This window comes from Candidozyma pseudohaemuli (genome assembly GCF_003013735.1).
Source record: "Candidozyma pseudohaemuli strain B12108 chromosome Unknown scaffold00009, whole genome shotgun sequence".
In the NCBI taxonomy this organism is placed as follows: domain Eukaryota; kingdom Fungi; phylum Ascomycota; class Pichiomycetes; order Serinales; family Metschnikowiaceae; genus Candidozyma; species Candidozyma pseudohaemuli.
Genome location: NW_020194443.1, coordinates 181,759 through 198,701, shown reverse-complemented (window position 1 = coordinate 198,701; position 16,943 = coordinate 181,759). Strand labels below are relative to the sequence as shown.

Sequence of the window (16,943 nt, the reverse complement as noted above, 5' to 3'; positions counted from 1 at the left end):
CTTCTTTTCATTTATTTGTATTGTGTCGAAAGTCCTTTAGTTGTCTGTCCTTTAGCCTCTCGGAACCTCACACTTGGCAAATTCTACAACACTTTGCAACCAGAGTACGAATTTTTGGGAATTTTCTATTAAACATTCAAGAAAGTGCAATCTAGACCCATTAACCCGAACTCCTCCTATTTGCTGTTTTAAATACATACTCCACCCCCTCGTTCATGTCTCACCACGTTGTCAGGCCATATTGCCAATTGCTCTTTAGCAGCCAAACCAGGCACCCTCCACCAACCCCATTTCCTCGATTGACAAGCCCCCACGACTATATAAGCACACGCCTTCCCTTCCCTTCTATCTATTTTATACTTTTCTCTTTTCCCTTCTTCTTTTTTCAAAATTGACTTCAAAGCACTAAGCTCTTGGCTCACCTCGCCGTAGTACACCGAATCAAGCCAGTCTGTGCAGTGACCCCACAACTTCTCACCACCTACTACACCTTTTATCATCATGGCAGAACAAATTGCAAAAGACGCCAACCAGGCATTCGGCGTGTTGAAGACGCTCAGCAATGATCAGAGATCCGCAGCTTTGCACCTGATCCACGACGCTTTGAAAGCCGCCAAGCTGGACATCTTGAAGGCCAACGAGCAAGACATGGCAGCGGCTGAAAAGAACAACTTGGCTGCTTCCTTGATCAAGCGTTTGGATTTGGCGAAAAACGACAAGTACGAAACCATGTTGCAGGGCATCGTGGACGTGGCGGCGTTGCCTGACCCCGTGGGTAAAGTCACCATGGCCAAGAAGATCGATGAGGGTCTTGAGTTGCACAGAGTCACTGCTCCTCTTGGAGTTTTGCTCATTATTTTCGAAAGCAGACCCGAGGTTATCGCCAACATCTCGGCATTGGCCATCAAATCGGGCAATTGCGCCATTTTGAAGGGCGGCAAGGAGTCCTACCAGACTTTCAAGGCCATCAGTGATGTGGTCAACCAGACCTTGGCCTCCACCCCTGTGCCTCCTCATGCCATCCAGTTGATCCAGTCTAGAGAGGACGTGGCCGATTTGTTGGCCCAGGACAAGTACATCGACTTGGTGATTCCTAGAGGCTCCAACGCCTTGGTGAGAAATATCAAGGACAACACCAAGATCCCTGTTTTGGGCCACGCCGACGGTATCTGTTCTGTTTTCGTCGACAAGGAGGCGGACTTGGCCAAGGCTGCTAAAATCGTGGTGGACTCGAAAACCAACTACCCAGCTGGCTGCAACGCTGTGGAGCAGTTGTTGGTGCACCAGGACATTGCCTCCGACAAGAGCAAGTTGAACCAGGTTTTGAGCGCTCTTGCTGCTGCTGAGGTGACGCTTCACGTTGTTCCTGAGATCAAGGCTCAAATTGAGGGTATCGACGAGAAACTCATCAAGGACGCTGGCCCAGACTCGTTCGACAACGAGTTCTTGTCCTTTGACATTGCCGTTAAGCCAGTAGCTGACGTTGACGCCGCTATTGCCCACATCAACGAGCACTCTTCCAAGCACACCGACTGTGTGGTCACAGAGAACAAGGAGGTCGCTGAGCGCTTCTTGAAGGGTATCGACTCCGCCGGCGTCTACTGGAACTGTTCTACAAGATTCGCTGACGGTTTCAGATACGGTTTCGGCACTGAGGTCGGTATCTCCACCAACAAGATCCACGCCAGAGGCCCTGTTGGCTTGGAGGGTTTGATGAGTTACCAGTACCAATTGAGAGGCAATGGTCATGTTGCTTCTGAGTATGTTGGTGCTGGCGGCAGCAAGACTTTCGTGCACGAGGACCTCCCATTCTAAAGAAGCTGTTATGTGTATTTTCTATGATACAAAGCGAAGAAACTCGTCGTAGTCGCTGGGTGGAAAATCTGGATAAGTGTCGACGACTTTGTCTACCTGTTCCTTGGAAAGCTCAACCTGAGTCCATTGACGGAGGGTGAAGAAGTCCGTGAGCTTTTTGATCCATTCCATGCGCTTTTCTATCGTCTCTAGGCTGTTATCCTGTAGTTTTCTTTCTCTCAAGTTGGCCCTAATAGCTCCAAGGGTATCCACAGCGTCGTTGAGTTTCACATCTGCAAACTGCTTAGCAATATCGTCCTTGATCATCTTCAGCAACCGTGGGGACTTTCCATTGGTACTAATCATGATTTGGAGGGAATCCTGGTTGAACATGGAGCCAAAGTAGAAGTCACACATTGGCGGCTTATCGGCGATGTTGACGGGTAATCTGAGGTGCTTGCATTGATAGTATACCTTTGTCAGAAGTACTGGATCATCGATACAGCACAACACACAAGCGAATACTTCGTCCTTGACCTGCTCATCAATCTGAGCATAATGGGACTCGTCAATGTCCTTGTACGATATTTCAAGCAGCAGCTTCTCGTACATTTTCAAATCATCAGGATCATAGTCTCGCTTCAAGAGCTTGAAAATTTCTCCCTTATCGTCCAACTCTTGAATCTCTGGATGGACATTGGGTCCACTGATAACGGTAATTCTTGCCTGTGCCCGAATTAGATGATGGACGCGGCTTAGAGCAACGTCTCCGCCACCAATTACAAGACAGTGTTTGTCTTTGACCTGCCAGGCTAGTAGAAGTGATCCAGGGTGCTTCATGTGGAGTAGTTGAAAAATACGGTTATGATAAGCGAATGTAGAGGTGATTTAGGTGTCAAGTCACGTGGAATCACAGAAACATGGAGGTGGAAGAGGGATCTTCGTTTCAAGAGAATTTAAGGTATTTTCGACATTTTGGGTATCTTAAAGCTTAAGTTGGACGTATCTGGCTTTTGAGTGGCTGCGAAATGATCTTCACCATCAGGCCACTTGAACCACATGAGTCAGATATGCAAGGTAAGCATTTGACAAAGTTTTCAGACGCCAAAATATCATGAAAATTCCAAATACTTGTAAAAATAGGAGTATGTAATTCAGAAAATGGCTTATCAGGTACCGTGACTCAAAGCATGAGTCCTCGTGGCTCGAACGGGTGACGTAGAGTCACGTGATGCATCGAGGTCAGAAGACAAATACTGTCAGTGCTCTTCCTAAATTGACAATCTCTAGCTGCCAGTCGTGTCATATTATTAAATCTGTAAACAAAACCTTTACATCCGTCCCAAACCTTGCTTGATGAGGTCTGCCTGGTGTGGCTGATAATGTCAAGGGCCCGTTCCTGCAGGAACCCCACGATCGAGACATGCGCCTAAAAAAAAAATCAACGTCACTCCAGCTCACCATATACCCACCACGTTACCACCTACTACACCTTCAGACGAAGTCTTTTCGATTCCAACACACTCCTGATACCTGTTTTTCCTGCATCTTGCTTTTCTAATATAGCCTAAAGCCGCCTTTGAGCATTGGCACCTACCGAACCAGCCGAATCATCGTCGAATGCCAGCCTACAACAGAAACGAACGTCGCAAGTCCATGGCCGAGCGCAGGCCCAGTGCTTCGTATGCTCCTTCCAAGATCCCCCACTTGACCGGTTTGGAAAAACCCAACGAGCACTCTCTCAAGCTTGACCACTGTGACATCTTGATTCTCGGAACTGGTCTTGTGGAATCCGTCTTGGCGGCTGCTTTGGCCTGGCAAGGCGTGGAGGTTCTTCACATTGACCATAATAATTACTACGGAGACTCTTCGTCGACGTTGACGATTGACCAGCTCAAGAAATGGTGTATCGAGGTGAACCAGGGTAAGGTGCGTCACTTCCTGGACGCTCAGATCTATATCCCTGGAGGCAAGCGTACCAATGAGTTCAACTCGAAGGATTACGGGATTGACTTGACTCCCAGAATTGTGTTCTCGCAGCTGGACCTCTTGGCGCTCTTGATCAAGTCTAGGGTGTACAAGTACTTGGAGTTCCAGAGCTTGCTGAACTTCCACGTCTTCGAGAACGACAACTTCAAATCCAATATCTCCAACACAACCAAGGAACACATCTTCACTGACCAGCTGTTGTCCTTGACCACCAAGAGACTGTTGATGAAGTTTCTCAAGTTCGTTCTTCAGGACAACAACGATCCCGAGAAGAAGAAGATCTTGGTGGACAACTCCCACGTCAAGATCGAGGATTTTTTGGCTAATTCGTTCGGCTTGAAGCTGCCGCAACTGGATGAGCTTATTTATCTGATTGGTCTCGCTAACAGAAGCGGCACTAGAACCCCGGAAGCCGTGGCCCGTATCAAGCGTTTCTTAGTTTCCTTTGACGTTTACGGCAACTTCCCAGTTATGGTTTCCAAATACGGAGGTCCCGGCGAAATCTCGCAGGGCTTCTGTAGAAGTGCCGCTGTCGCTGGTACCACTTACAAACTTGACACCACTCTCGTTGACTTTGACCCACAGCTCAAAATTGCCAAGTTTAGTGACGGCTCCTCGGTCAAAATCCAAGAGAAGGTTGTCGCAGCACCTACTCAGGTGCCCAAGTTTTTGGCCACTTCATACAAGGAAGCCTCTGAGAAGTTGCAGCCATTCACTGTAACGAGGCTTACCACCATTGTCAGAAAAGACTGCAAGGAATGGATGTCTGAAAACGAATCCTCCGCTGTGGTGGTGTTCCCACCCGAGTCTTTGCCAACCAACAATGTTCACACTGTTCAAGTTGTGATTCAAAACGGTGGCTCTGGCGTCTGTCCACAGGGTCAGTCCATCTGGTACTCCCACACCTGTGAGCAGAATGCTGATAAGGCAAAGAAGGATTTGGAGAGTGCTTTTGAGAAGATGGAGAATGCTATCTTGAGAGAAAGCGCTACCAACCTTGAGAACTTGCTCGACAAGAAGGATTTTGTTGTCAACGACAGAGGAACCCCCATGCTTGTCAACTCCTTCAAGCTCGGTGAGTCCTTGCAGAGCTTTGTGCCTAAGGAAACTTTGGACATTGTCTGTAAGTTTGGTTACGTTCAAACCACCTATATTAATCCCGATTTGTCCAACGTCTTGTCGGCCTCTAACACATCCAACAACATCACGCACGCAACAGTTTCGGACACTGACGATATTATGTTCCTGAACATGCCTTCGGCGGAAATCAGTTACGACGGTATTATCAGTGAAGTGAAGATGTTGTACAAGAGGATCACGGGCAGTGATGAAGACTTCTTTGACGTCGACTTTGAGGACGAAGACGACGACTACGAAAGAGCTGCTGCTTCCACGTCCGCTGTTATCGACAGTGAGCTGGACATGAACGATGACCTGGACTACGACCCGGTCCACCACGAGCCATTTGGAGCTGGCGAGATGGAATTATAGACAACGCAGGCCCGCATCTCAACACAGTACTAATTTATTTCAGCCCTGGCGGCGTGCGGCAGCGTTCCTGACCGGTAATTATAATATAACGATTCACGAAAGGGTAGGCCAATTTTGGTCAGTGTAGATGCAAAGAGGACCACTAGGGTGTATGTTGTAGGGCTCGAGCCCTAAAGCCCAGGTGCGATATCGCATTGTGTGCAGTGCTCCATCGCCACTACAACCCATTCGCATTTTTCAGAAAAACTTCTTCTTCACTGAGCAGGTTACTGTCGAAGAAGTCTAATACTAATTAACAAACATGTCTGACGTCGAAGAACAACAAATTGTCGAGGAGGTTGCCGTTGAGCAGCAGGATGCCGCCATCACCATCGAGGACGCTTTGAAGGTTGTCTTGAGAACCTCCCTCGTCCACGACGGTTTGGCCAGAGGTTTGAGAGAGGCCTCTAAGGCTTTGTCCAGAAAGGAGGCCCAGTTGTGTGTCCTCTGCGACTCCGTCACCGAGGAGTCCATCATCAAGTTGGTGGAGGCCTTGTGTAACGAGGGTGACGAGAAGATCCCATTGATCAAGGTTTCCGACGCCAAGTTGTTGGGAGAGTGGGCCGGTTTGTGCCAGTTGGACAGAGAGGGTAACGCCAGAAAGGTCGTTGGTGCCTCCTGTGTGGTTGTCAAGAACTGGGGTGCTGACTCTGAGGAGAGAAACGTTCTCTTGGAGCACTTCTCCCAGCAGTAAGCAACCAGCTGTAGATAGCCTCGCGGTCGCCCGTGTGTACTAATTTACATCTGACAAAAACGAGTGTAGTGTTTTGTAGTCGAGGGTGGTGTGGCATTGAAAGTGATGCGATGGCAGTGATGGGGTCGCTGATTGTGTGGTATAGATGGTGAGCTGAGGTAGGGATCGTCAATGAATGGTCTAAGCTAGCTCAGTGAAGGCATTAATAATTGTGATATGTGTTTTTGTTGTGGATTTTAGAGAACTGGCGACGCTAATTTGTAAGTATCCCGTTCGGATTGATATTGCTTGTTCCTGGTATGGTGATTTTGCAACCATTAGAATCTCCGACACTTCGACCAAACTCGACATCACTGGCCCAGCAAAATTTATGTTTTTGATTAACACTCTACGTCTATTTGATCGTTTCAAAATCTCAACTCAAAATCTGTCGGTGGGCCCTTGCTAGACCTTAATTACTTACTACGGATGCCTGCTCAAGGGAGAGCCTCCGACGACTAAAAACACTGATTCGATGATCCATGTTATCAAAGTAGTTAAGAATATCCATTTTCGACTCTTTTTCCTAGATGTATGAATTTACCGTATTTATAGTTTTTTTGATTTAGTGCTCTTCAAAGGTGTTGATCTGCGATAAGAAACTCCGATAAGCACTGTACCTCCAGATTTACATCTCACTGACAAAACACAAACAACACCCAAAAAATGACATCACGTAGATTTTTCTACGAAATTCGCCCAAATACACGAGACTCACCCCTCCTCCACGAAACTCAACCACCCATTGCCTCAAATCGCCTTGTACTGCTGAACCACCACTACATCATCACCACACTTCGCACCAAAACAGACATCAACTACCATCATGGATGAGAAGCACGAGCGCCGTGAAGCACGGACGCGAGGTGCAGGGTATGTTTTCGGGTTTAATTCCGCTGCTCCTTACTAACTTCAGAATCAAGTATTCCGTGGACGACTTTAGCATCAAACTGCCTGAGAAATCACCCTTGGCTTCCCCAGATCATAGACAACACAAACCACAAGCGTCACCCAAGGGCAGACTTACGCGTGAGCCACCAAAGCTTTCGCCTCCAGACGCCAAGAAGGCAAGACTACTAGAATCGCTTGACCTGGCGCTCATAAAACCTGAAGATGTGGATCTCCCCAGACGAAGGAGACACTCACTGTCCAAGGCAGAGGCACGAAAGAACTACCAGGCGGCAAGAGACAGACGGAAACTGATGTTCAGTTCGGACGAGGAAGAAGAGGAGAAGGAGTTTTCGCCAGCGCCCGTCATGGACTTCAATGTGTCTCAGACACCAGACTATGAAGAAGAGACAAAACCCCCTGTCAAGAAAGAGCCTGAAAGCCCGAAGCCAGCAGAGCCCGTGAAACGAAGACGAGGCAGGCCTCGTAAAGGCGAGCAAGAGAAGAAGCTGATGACGGTCACGAGAAGATCCAAAAGAATTGTGGAGAATCCTGATTTACGGAAGCACCATACTCCAGAACCGGCTATCCTGCTTGTGCCTAAACCGCTCAGAGCGCTAGGACTTGGGCTTCTGACATTCAGCGAAAGCAAACCAGAGCCTACGGCAACACTGATAACGAAATCGGCCCTGGGGCGCCAGAAACCGTTGACTGTGGATGCAGAGCGTATACACACGGCTAACTCTCGAGACAAGCGCTTCACACTTACCACGCTAGACGTTCTTCGACAGCTTGTTGACGAAGCGAATCCTAAAGCCGTCAAGAACGAGATCATCAACGAATCTGCTGTACTATATGAGTTCAAGGCGCATTTGCTATACAGCATAAGCCACTTGATGGACGTTCACGCCTCCACCAAGGACATCAGTCACGATGTGATGGAGGTGCAACGCCAGAAAACAGAGATGAGGAGGAACATTCTAGAGCTCAAGAAGGAGCATGCCAATGTGGGCGAGCAGCTCAACAAACTACGAAACGAACACAATTTACACAAAGAGAAGCAGGCACAATTCAACAACACTGTGGATGCTATTGCGGCGCTCAAAGAGGCAACAGCAAACCCAGCATCATACGACGACCACACAAGTCTCAGTGACACGGTGTTGATGAAGCTTGCAGACGTTACAAGGGTCTTCCACCCACAACTGGGACTCCAGCAACAGCTACAGATAATTAATGAGGAGCTTTCGAGAAAGCTCGAGAACAGAACATGATAAGTGCGTTTATTAAATACGCTCTATTGGGCACGAGAGGTTCGTGGTGAGCTGATGAAGAATGGAAAAGTAATCGAGGATCGTCAACGGCAACCACATTTCAGATGGCTGGCGCCTTCTTGTGTGGTACATCCATTATGTAGTGTCCTAGGAACGAGCTTACTCGTCGGCAACCAAGGCCATGATCATTCTGTACAAGTAGAAGAAGAACATCAACAAATGGAAACCCAACTTGATGAATGACTCTTTCTTATGCTTCGACAAGGTTCTGAAAATCTCGGTGGCATCGAGCAAATGGTTTTTGTTGTAGAACTTGTTGATGTTGAATGCAAGCAATGGCAAGTTCAACAAGAAGACGAACCAGAAGCCATTGACCAAGAAAAGGACAGTCAAAAACGCATGGACGGAAGCCTCAGGGATGAACCATGGGTTCAACTTATGACACAACTCAATTGGGTTGATGTAGTCACTCTCCAAGTCGGAGTACATGATGGTGAAAAACACCTGAGTGAACAAGTTCACGATGTTAACAATGACGGCAAAAATAAATAACCTGAAGTTAGTATCGAAGCATCTTTTGATGAATTTTGGTTATTGTACATACCAGCTCTCTCCAGTCATCTTGGATCGGTATTGCTCTTTTTTTTGCTTTTGAAATCAGTCAAGGTCGGATAATAGTGCGATGAAGAGGGTGAGATTGGTTGACTGCCCAATCGGGCATGCAGTCGCGCCTGTGCCCAGGTTTCGTTACACACTTTCTACACACTTCCAGGTGACACCGTCAGCAGTCGTGGTTTCGTCGATTTTCAGATCAAACGAATCAGGAAAGCCCAAGAGACCATATTTGATTTGCTCCTCCCACTTCCCTGTTTTGCTGTTGAAATAACTGCGCAAAATGCTCAAGCGGTGCACCTTCTCGTTCTTGTCATAGATAACGCCTTGGACCCAATTGCCGAGCCTCACAAGCTTGCCCTTGTGGTTAGACAGGTCAACTTCCCAAACCACGCTCTTGACGTTCTTTTGCTTTTCTCTAGCCTCCTGCTCAGGCGAGTGTTCCTCAGGATCCAAGGAGCGCCATATCTCAATGTAGGGATTGAGCTTGCCAGTGACAGGATGGGTCAGGATGCCCGTCTCCTGGCGATCCTCACTGCCCTCAACCGGGCTGAATTCACCGATATCTTCTTCATCCTTGCATTCTTCAATTGGCTTGCCTGACTGTACTGACTCAACCACCTCCTTCAGGTTGATGTCATGCTTGAAGTGGATCTTGTTTGTACCCTCAATTGGAACCTCAGTGCCAGTCATGACCCAATCGAAGACCTTTTCGAAGTCCTCAGGCTCTGGGCCTTGTTGAACATGTGGAAGACGCTCCTTTCTGATTCTGCAGTCAACGAAGTGATTAGCAGGCGAGGTTGAGACTAGCGTATGGGTCGTCTCGGATGGAGGATCTGGCGGGCGCTGGATGTATATTCTCGTAGATAAAGTCATCTTTCAGAAAGAAGTTGATGGTGAAAATTGTGGATTTGATAGCCTGTCAATACTGTACGGAATCGAAAGCCGCTTTCTCCACGCTAAGCGCATTGCTTCACTCGCTTTCGCGGTCCCGAATGCGCTCTGACAATTGCGCTCTTGTGGTGGTGCTAACTGTGCTACCATCAAGTTCTCTTAAATGTGGGAAGAAATTCAAAAGAATAGCTTCGTAGTTCAAACGCTCTTTGATCTTGTTGGCTTTTCCCTTTGCCTTTAGGCCTTCAATAAAGTCTTCATCTCTCAGTTCCCACTCCTCCTTACTCTTGATCAAGGTGTTGTAGTGGATCGAGAAGTTCTCGATATCATCCAAAGCTTCTAGCTGAATTGGGCCATGTTTGAGTCTTAGCTCTTCTTCCAACGTCGAATCACGCTCCAAAGGATTGAATACATAGGGATAGAGCTCGAAGTTTATCGAGTTCAATCTCATGTCAAGAACCTTCAACGTTCTTCTGGAGTTGGTCAAACTCGTAAGCACAACCTCCATGCGGTCAATATTGTTGCTCAAAAGATTGAGACGCTTGAGTCTTCTGATCTTTCCGAGACCAGCGATATCAGTCAACCTGTTGAAATTCAAATTGAGTTCTCTCACGTTGGCATAAACCTCACCAAAGCTCTCAGGAATCGTCGTTAACCCGACTGCTGACAAGTTCAATTTGTTGAGATTCATGAAAGGATCCATCGTGATGCTAGAAGGTTCTGTCTGGAATAACTTGGAGACAAATCTGTTTCCTGAAAGATCCAACGAGTTGACATCAATTGCACCATGGAATATGCTCGCAGCAACATCAGCTCTATCCTGGCACTTTGCTGACACTTCCTGTAAATACTTAAGCTTGCGGAGATCAGTTATGCTAGAAAGTGCATTTCCGTCAATCCTCAATATTCTCAAGAGCGGAAACAGATCCAAGTCGAGCAGTCTGATTCTGTTGAACTTGAGGAGCAACTTTTTGAGGTGGGGATGCGATCCATTGCATGTCAAATTGATTAGGTTGTTCTCATTCAAGTTGAGTATTCTCAAGTTTGGTAAACATTCGAGGCCAACTATGGAACGGATCTTATTCTCTGACATATCAAGCTCTTGCAAGTTAGGAAGATCTATCTTCGAGAAGTCAATTTCTCCACCAAGGCCGTTTTGTGAAAGGTTCAAGTACGTGAGCCCGCTCAAATTCTTAATACCTTCAATTGACCTGATCATGTTATTGCTTGCGTCCAATCTCGTTAGGTGTATGCTTGAAGTAAAGGGGGTAAGATTTTCAAGGGAATTGGAGGAAATATCGAGCACCTGCAAGTCATGGAAGTCAGCGAAAGAAGACATGCCATCGATAGAATTCTGCGAAAGATTCAAATCGAGACAGCCCGAAGGGACTCCGCGGACGAATCTAAGGTAATTAGCCGATAAATCGATCTTGGTAGCATTAGGAAGGTATTTCTGCAACCCCTCAACACTTTCTAGCTGCTGGTTAGACAAATCGATGACGTCGATTTCGTTCCAAGCGCTCGATGCAGCTATTCCCGTAATTATAGAAATGAGTCTTTTATGAGTTTGGGAAAATGTAATCTCTCCGACATCAGAGAGCTTAGTAACATCGAAGTCTTGACGATGCTGGGGCAGACTCTCGACTGACCGATCTGGGATTTGAAAGGAGACCTCCAAGTTTTTGTCTCTCACCGATGTTTTTCTAGACAGCTTCAAAATACTGACTTCCTTAGTCTCTCTTTCGTCAGCATCGTTGGCTGCTTGAGATTCAGTGGGTAGGTCGAGGATGGAGTCAAGACTGCCAGGGTAATCATTTTCTTTGTCATTAGAGACCCACCTATTGTTGCGGTTGTCGTACACCATATTGCCGTACTGTTCTGGGAATTTTCCAGGCTTGACAGTCCCTTTGGCAATCTGGTTCTCCAAATTACTATTCAGCATGACTCTAGACCTTGCTTCTTCATTTGAGAGCCTTAACCGAGAAGGCCTCTTCCACACAATTGGTGGCGCCCCTTGATCATCATCATCGCTGAATTCAAAATCCTGTTCCATAGAATTTGGGCGCTGGTCTGACTCCTTGGTGTGACGCTTGACAGAAGACATGGAGCTGACGAACTGGTTCGCTGGCACTTGAACCGAGAGCTTATCGGAGCCTTGATGTGATCTGATCTTCGTATTCTCTAGAGGCTCTTCCATATCCAAAGTGGGCTCTTCAGGTATGGAGTTGTCGTCAGAGCCAGCATCGCTCGCCTCATCAAATGTGTAAACACTGGCATTGTCAGCGGGTGCTTCGAGCCTCTCATGAGCTGGATCAGGCCCATTGCTCTTGGAAGTCAAGGACCTGTCAAACGAGGTGTATTCGTTTTGATGGTTAGTGGTATCATTGCGCTGTGCTTGGTATTGGGATTCCTCAGAACTGTCACCAAAGTTTGTCGAGAAGGAAGAGTACTCGTCAAGGGGTGCAATAACATCAATGTCATTGACCTTGTCGGCTTTCGGCGTGGAGGTTACTGTGTTGTGCTCAATGGACCGCTGGAAGCTCGTACTGTGATCTGGTCCCTTTGATAGGTGATTAGGTTTGTAACCTCTTTGCTGGATGTGGGCAAAGACATTGTTGGCGTTATTCATAAAATCTTGATCGGTGTAGTCGCCTGCTTTCGTAAACTTCTGAATTTCCAACTTGGGAACGGGAGGTTGCATGTTTGACATACTCCGCGTTGTCTTTTGGGCACTGTTCGTGGTGGAACGAACCTTATCGACAAATTTTGAGAGGAAGACTTTTGTGAAGGTGTCATAGTCGCTACCGAATAGCTTGAGTGGGGAACCCTTGATCTCGTAGTCATCCGGCTTATCCTTTGCTTTCTCGAGGATGTCCTCCAATTGGTGAATCTGCTGCTGAGTCAAGTGTATGTCGCCCTCTTTAGTAGCCACGGGAGTTGAAAAAGCGGAGGAGTATGAAAACCCTGCCGAGTTCCCGGTTCTCGAATTATTATTGTTGTTCTTGCCATTGAGGTGTGACATGGATTTCGACTGGGATGGATTTAGACTTGAGTGCTGCTTCGACTCGTCGTGGGACTGGAATATGCTCTGGAGGGGCTCGGCTCGCGTGTTAAGCTGGTAGTCTTTGGACATCCGCTTCCACATTGGCGTGATTGGCTGCTCCTGGGAGTTTTGGGGGTTGTGGATGAATGTGCCAGCATCGGCAGAGCCCAAGAAGTCAAGATTTGCTGCACTGTGCTGACCGTTTTCCTCTGCAGCGGTTGCATTGCCCTTCAGCCACTCGTCCCGTAGAACCTGAGGCATCCACGATGGAGTATCGTTATGTTTGGACGACTCGCTCTGGACATTGAGACCTTTCATCGTGCTGGTTTTCACAGGCTGCGGCAGAGGCTCCCTTGGAGGATCTCTGCTTTCATCAAGAGGTGCCATGCCTATCCGTTCTTTCGTCTTAGCGTTTGGATGCTTCTTATGCTTGAAAGTGTTGGGTACTGAAATACCCACGGCGCTGTTTTCGCCCAAAAAGCCCGAATTGGCAAGGTACCGAAGCTGCTCTTTGTACTTGCTTCTTGGTTCCAGATCACCCACCAATGGCACGTCCAACTGTGGAGTTGATCTGAGATCAAGGTGGTCCAGCGACGCCGAGTGTGGAGGCAGATTGGGGGAGCCTGAGTAGCCACTCATGCTGTGTTGTCTTCGGGAAGATTCTCGGGGTTGACGCCGAGGAACTTGTGTGGACAGTTCCAGCAGGTTATCCGACATGAGTTGGTGATGATGTTTGTTTATGTTTTGAGTGCGGGTAGACGTGCAACGAGGTGGAGGGCGATCTGAGGTGTCGATGTGGACTGAGTTGGGATAAAGTGAAATTGGGGTATTTTGATTTTATTTGATTGAGTTAGTTGATATTTGTTTTTGAAAATGGAAAATAGGCCGTTGAAGGTGGATTAACTGGAGTGTTGTGGTGAGGCTGCGAGAGTGAGAATGGCTGCAAAATGGATGTGAGGGTGCTGTTCACCGGACACTACGAGAGAGGGACTATACAGAAGGATATTTCGAAAAAACAAAGCTTACGTGTATAGGAAGAGGATTTTGTATGAGGAGCTTTAATGAGGACGTGGTTCGTTTCTTTGTGCTGCTTTATCTCGATAACCAAGGAATGCCACTGAGAATTACTAGCTTTTACGTACAGAGAGGTATCCTAATAGGAGCACCTAAGAATTGAGCAAACCACTTATCTTGTCTAAAAGCACAGAAATAGAAATTGCCATGCTAAGTAGCTAATCGATGGACCATCAAGGTCTTGGCAAGATAAAACTGCATTTTCGTGACCAAATTCGTCTTCTTGTCTGATCCGTAATCTCCTAGCATACCGCTCCAGAGTGATATACGAACGCCCGATACATCTTACCACTCGAACACTCGAGCCCAAAACCTACTACCTAAACAAACAATCCCAAAATATATAAACCATCCACCAAAAGACAATTTCTATACATCCATGTTATCGTATTCCGAGAACCCACTTTCCTCCCCACCTTGCAACCAATGACGCTCTTTTTCATTCACCGCACCAAGCAAGTGGAAGACAATAACGCACCTTCGGAGTTCGATAACAGACGCCGAAGCCCATTCGTGGACCTATGGACATCTCAATTGAGTCAAAATACAAAATGCCATGTTTATTCACCGCAACCGATGACCACAAAGCGTAGTTGGCATTTCTAAATCTTGGCGGAAAGCTGCTCTAGACGGAAAGCTTCGCCATAGCCGCCTCACCAGATTCACACACCATTGGAAAATCCACATTTACTATGATTTATGCTCATTGAACTCTCAACATTAAATCACCCTCTATTGCTCTCTTTACAACAATATCACAATCTCCACCTAAACCACTCCAGTACAGACCAGACCTCACATTCCACTGCGAATCACCAGGACAGGTCCAACAATTGCCCATTCAAAATTGCAATTTCCTTGAAAAATCCCAAAACGGCCTTTTCCCAAAAATACCACCGTCAGCTCCTAATCCACGCCTCTCGGCTTGCCCGATTTGCTCTACCGTCGATGCACCACTAGCCCCAGGACCTCTCTCACACCAAACTACATATACTCCTAGTGTCTTTCAGAAACTACCCACTTCAACACAACTGCGTTTCTCAATTCACCCTCACCTCGGCGTTCTACCATTTGCTTTTTTCCTACGGAGTTTTGCCTTTTGCCTTTTATCTCGTCCCGGGTATCCTACCAGTTCTCCTGTTTGCTTAAACACACCGCTTGCTGAAACCTGACCTAAAGGTGCTCCGCATTTCAATCATACAATGTCCTACGAACACGAGGAACCGCTTATAGTCGACCCGACTGCGGTCTCCAGCACAGCCTCCCAGCAGCACCAGCAAGAGCAGGAAATGCTTTCGTCCTACTCGGTTCCAAAACCCCCTGTATCCACACAGCAATCCACCGTGGCCACCGATACAGAGACTGAGCCCAATGCTGCTCCCCAGGAACAGCCTCGTACGCTCTGGATGGGTGACTTGGACACGTGGCTTGACGAGGCCGCCATAGTCGACTTGTGGTGGCAGATATTACGCAAGAAGGTGCATGTCAAGGTGATCAAGCCCAAGAACCCGAAGCCCGAGTCTCCCTACATGGGGTTGACCCACCTGGGCTACTGCTTTGTGGAGTTTGAAACCTACGACGACGCCCAGCAGGCATTGGCTCTCAATGGGCAATTGCTTCCGGATATCGCCATGCCTTCGCAACGCCATTTTCCTAACAACCCGGACAATCAGAAGAAGTACTTCCGGTTGAACTGGGCCTCGGGTGCCACGCTTCTGGCTCCGATCGTGCACTCGCCCGAATACTCCTTGTTTGTGGGCGACTTGAGCGCCTCTACCACCGAGGCACACCTTCTTCTGTTCTTCCAAAAACTGTTTCCTAACTCCATCAAGACCGTCAGGGTCATGACCGACCCGGTTTCCGGCAAGTCCCGATGCTTTGGGTTTGTCCGTTTTACCGACGATTCCGAACGCAGAAGGGCCCTTGTAGAAATGAACGGCGCCTGGTTTGGCGGCAGACCTTTGAGAGTGGCCTTGGCTACACCTCGAAATGCATCCTCGTCTAGATCGCCCAAGTCCGATTTCAGAGGCAACGATATGGCTGCTCCTGGTCCCTACATGGACCAGCTGCAAGAGTACATGTACATGCCGCCAGGAGCTAACGCTCCCGTTCATGGCGGCCACCCAGGTGGTCCAGGTTCTTCTTACTACTATACGCTGCCGATGATGGGCGATAAGGCCAACGAAATGGGATACATGCCTCAGGGAATCCCACAGAGCATCCCGCCTCAGGGCCAACCGTACCTGGATCCAACCAACACGACTGTTTTCGTTGGAGGTCTCTCTTCTGACGTGAGCGAGCAGACGCTTCTTACGCTTTTCATGCCCTTTGGTGTCATCCAGCAAATCAAAATACCCCCAGGCAAGAATTGCGGTTTCCTTAAATATTCCACTCGCGAGGAAGCCGAGGACGCTATTCTGTCGATGGAAGGTTTTATTATTGGTGGTAATCGTGTGCGTCTAGGCTGGGGCCGGGTTTCAGCCAACAACAAGAAGTACCACCAGCAAAGACAGCAATTTGCTCATGTGGCACAGATGCAAGCTGCCGCTGCCATGTCAATGGGCATGGATCCAGCTTCCGCTTATGCTGCTGCCGCCGCTGCTGCTGCCGGATATCCACCTCAGAATGCTGTTCCTGGCGGTCTGCCTGGCTATCCTCCAGTGCCTATGGGGATCCCACAGATGCATCCAATGGGAGGCCCAGCTTATGGAGCACCAGAACACGGTCACAATAGCGGCGAGCCTTACTCACCTACGGCAACTGCTCAAGAGGACCTTCAACCCGAGTCTGCAGAGCAGCCTGGCTTCATCAACCCGGACAATTTGGCATCGACGTTTGACAAACTCAAAATAGACCCGTCTGCTGCCCCCAACACGCCGCCTCCCACTGCCGAGAGCAAGGCTGAGAAGGCTGAGAAGAAGGCCTAAGGAGAAGCAAGAGGCTGGATCCCACGATAAAGAAACGTTTCAGGGCTGGTCCCTTCAAAGACAAGACGCTGACGTGGCCGGGATATGGACACGGCCCACGACGAGTGACGATGTAGAATACGTGATCTTCACCGAGACGTAGCAGTGCACGCTACGTCCACCAGCGACCACAGCATTCCAATAAT

General features: G+C 48.1%; 7 protein-coding genes across 7 annotated transcripts; 5 read left to right on the top strand and 2 right to left on the bottom strand.

Annotated features, from left to right (window-relative positions):
• Positions 1-501: 501 nt before the first annotated feature.
• On the top strand, positions 502-1,815 carry PRO2 (glutamate-5-semialdehyde dehydrogenase; the record flags this gene model as incomplete). The annotated part of the gene is made up of 1 exon (XM_024858847.1): positions 502-1,815. The coding sequence occupies one exon, from the start codon at positions 502-504 to the stop codon at positions 1,813-1,815; it is 1,314 nt and encodes a 437-aa protein (XP_024712934.1).
• A 21-nt stretch (positions 1,816-1,836) lies between these two features.
• MET8 (bifunctional precorrin-2 dehydrogenase/sirohydrochlorin ferrochelatase) lies at positions 1,837-2,634 on the bottom strand (the record flags this gene model as incomplete). The annotated part of the gene is made up of 1 exon (XM_024858846.1): positions 1,837-2,634. One exon carries the CDS (start codon positions 2,632-2,634, stop codon positions 1,837-1,839), a length of 798 nt encoding a protein of 265 aa, XP_024712933.1.
• A 780-nt stretch (positions 2,635-3,414) lies between these two features.
• Positions 3,415-5,274, top strand: C7M61_003508 (GTPase-activating protein; the record flags this gene model as incomplete). The annotated part of the gene is made up of 1 exon (XM_024858845.1): positions 3,415-5,274. The coding sequence occupies one exon, from the start codon at positions 3,415-3,417 to the stop codon at positions 5,272-5,274; it is 1,860 nt and encodes a 619-aa protein (XP_024712932.1).
• A 301-nt stretch (positions 5,275-5,575) lies between these two features.
• Positions 5,576-6,007, top strand: RPS12 (40S ribosomal protein eS12; the record flags this gene model as incomplete). Its single annotated transcript, XM_024858844.1, has 1 exon — positions 5,576-6,007. The coding sequence occupies one exon, from the start codon at positions 5,576-5,578 to the stop codon at positions 6,005-6,007; it is 432 nt and encodes a 143-aa protein (XP_024712931.1).
• An 869-nt stretch (positions 6,008-6,876) lies between these two features.
• Positions 6,877-8,208, top strand: C7M61_003506 (uncharacterized protein; the record flags this gene model as incomplete). Its single annotated transcript, XM_024858843.1, has 1 exon — positions 6,877-8,208. One exon carries the CDS (start codon positions 6,877-6,879, stop codon positions 8,206-8,208), a length of 1,332 nt encoding a protein of 443 aa, XP_024712930.1.
• A 159-nt stretch (positions 8,209-8,367) lies between these two features.
• On the bottom strand, positions 8,368-13,396 carry C7M61_003505 (uncharacterized protein; the record flags this gene model as incomplete). Its single annotated transcript, XM_024858842.1, has 3 exons — positions 8,368-8,782; positions 8,975-9,626; positions 9,862-13,396. The coding sequence occupies 3 exons, from the start codon at positions 13,394-13,396 to the stop codon at positions 8,368-8,370; spliced, it is 4,602 nt and encodes a 1,533-aa protein (XP_024712929.1).
• Positions 13,397-15,033: 1,637 nt separating this feature from the next.
• C7M61_003504 (uncharacterized protein) lies at positions 15,034-16,758 on the top strand (the record flags this gene model as incomplete). Its single annotated transcript, XM_024858841.1, has 1 exon — positions 15,034-16,758. The coding sequence occupies one exon, from the start codon at positions 15,034-15,036 to the stop codon at positions 16,756-16,758; it is 1,725 nt and encodes a 574-aa protein (XP_024712928.1).
• Between the last annotated feature and the right edge of the window lie 185 nt (positions 16,759-16,943).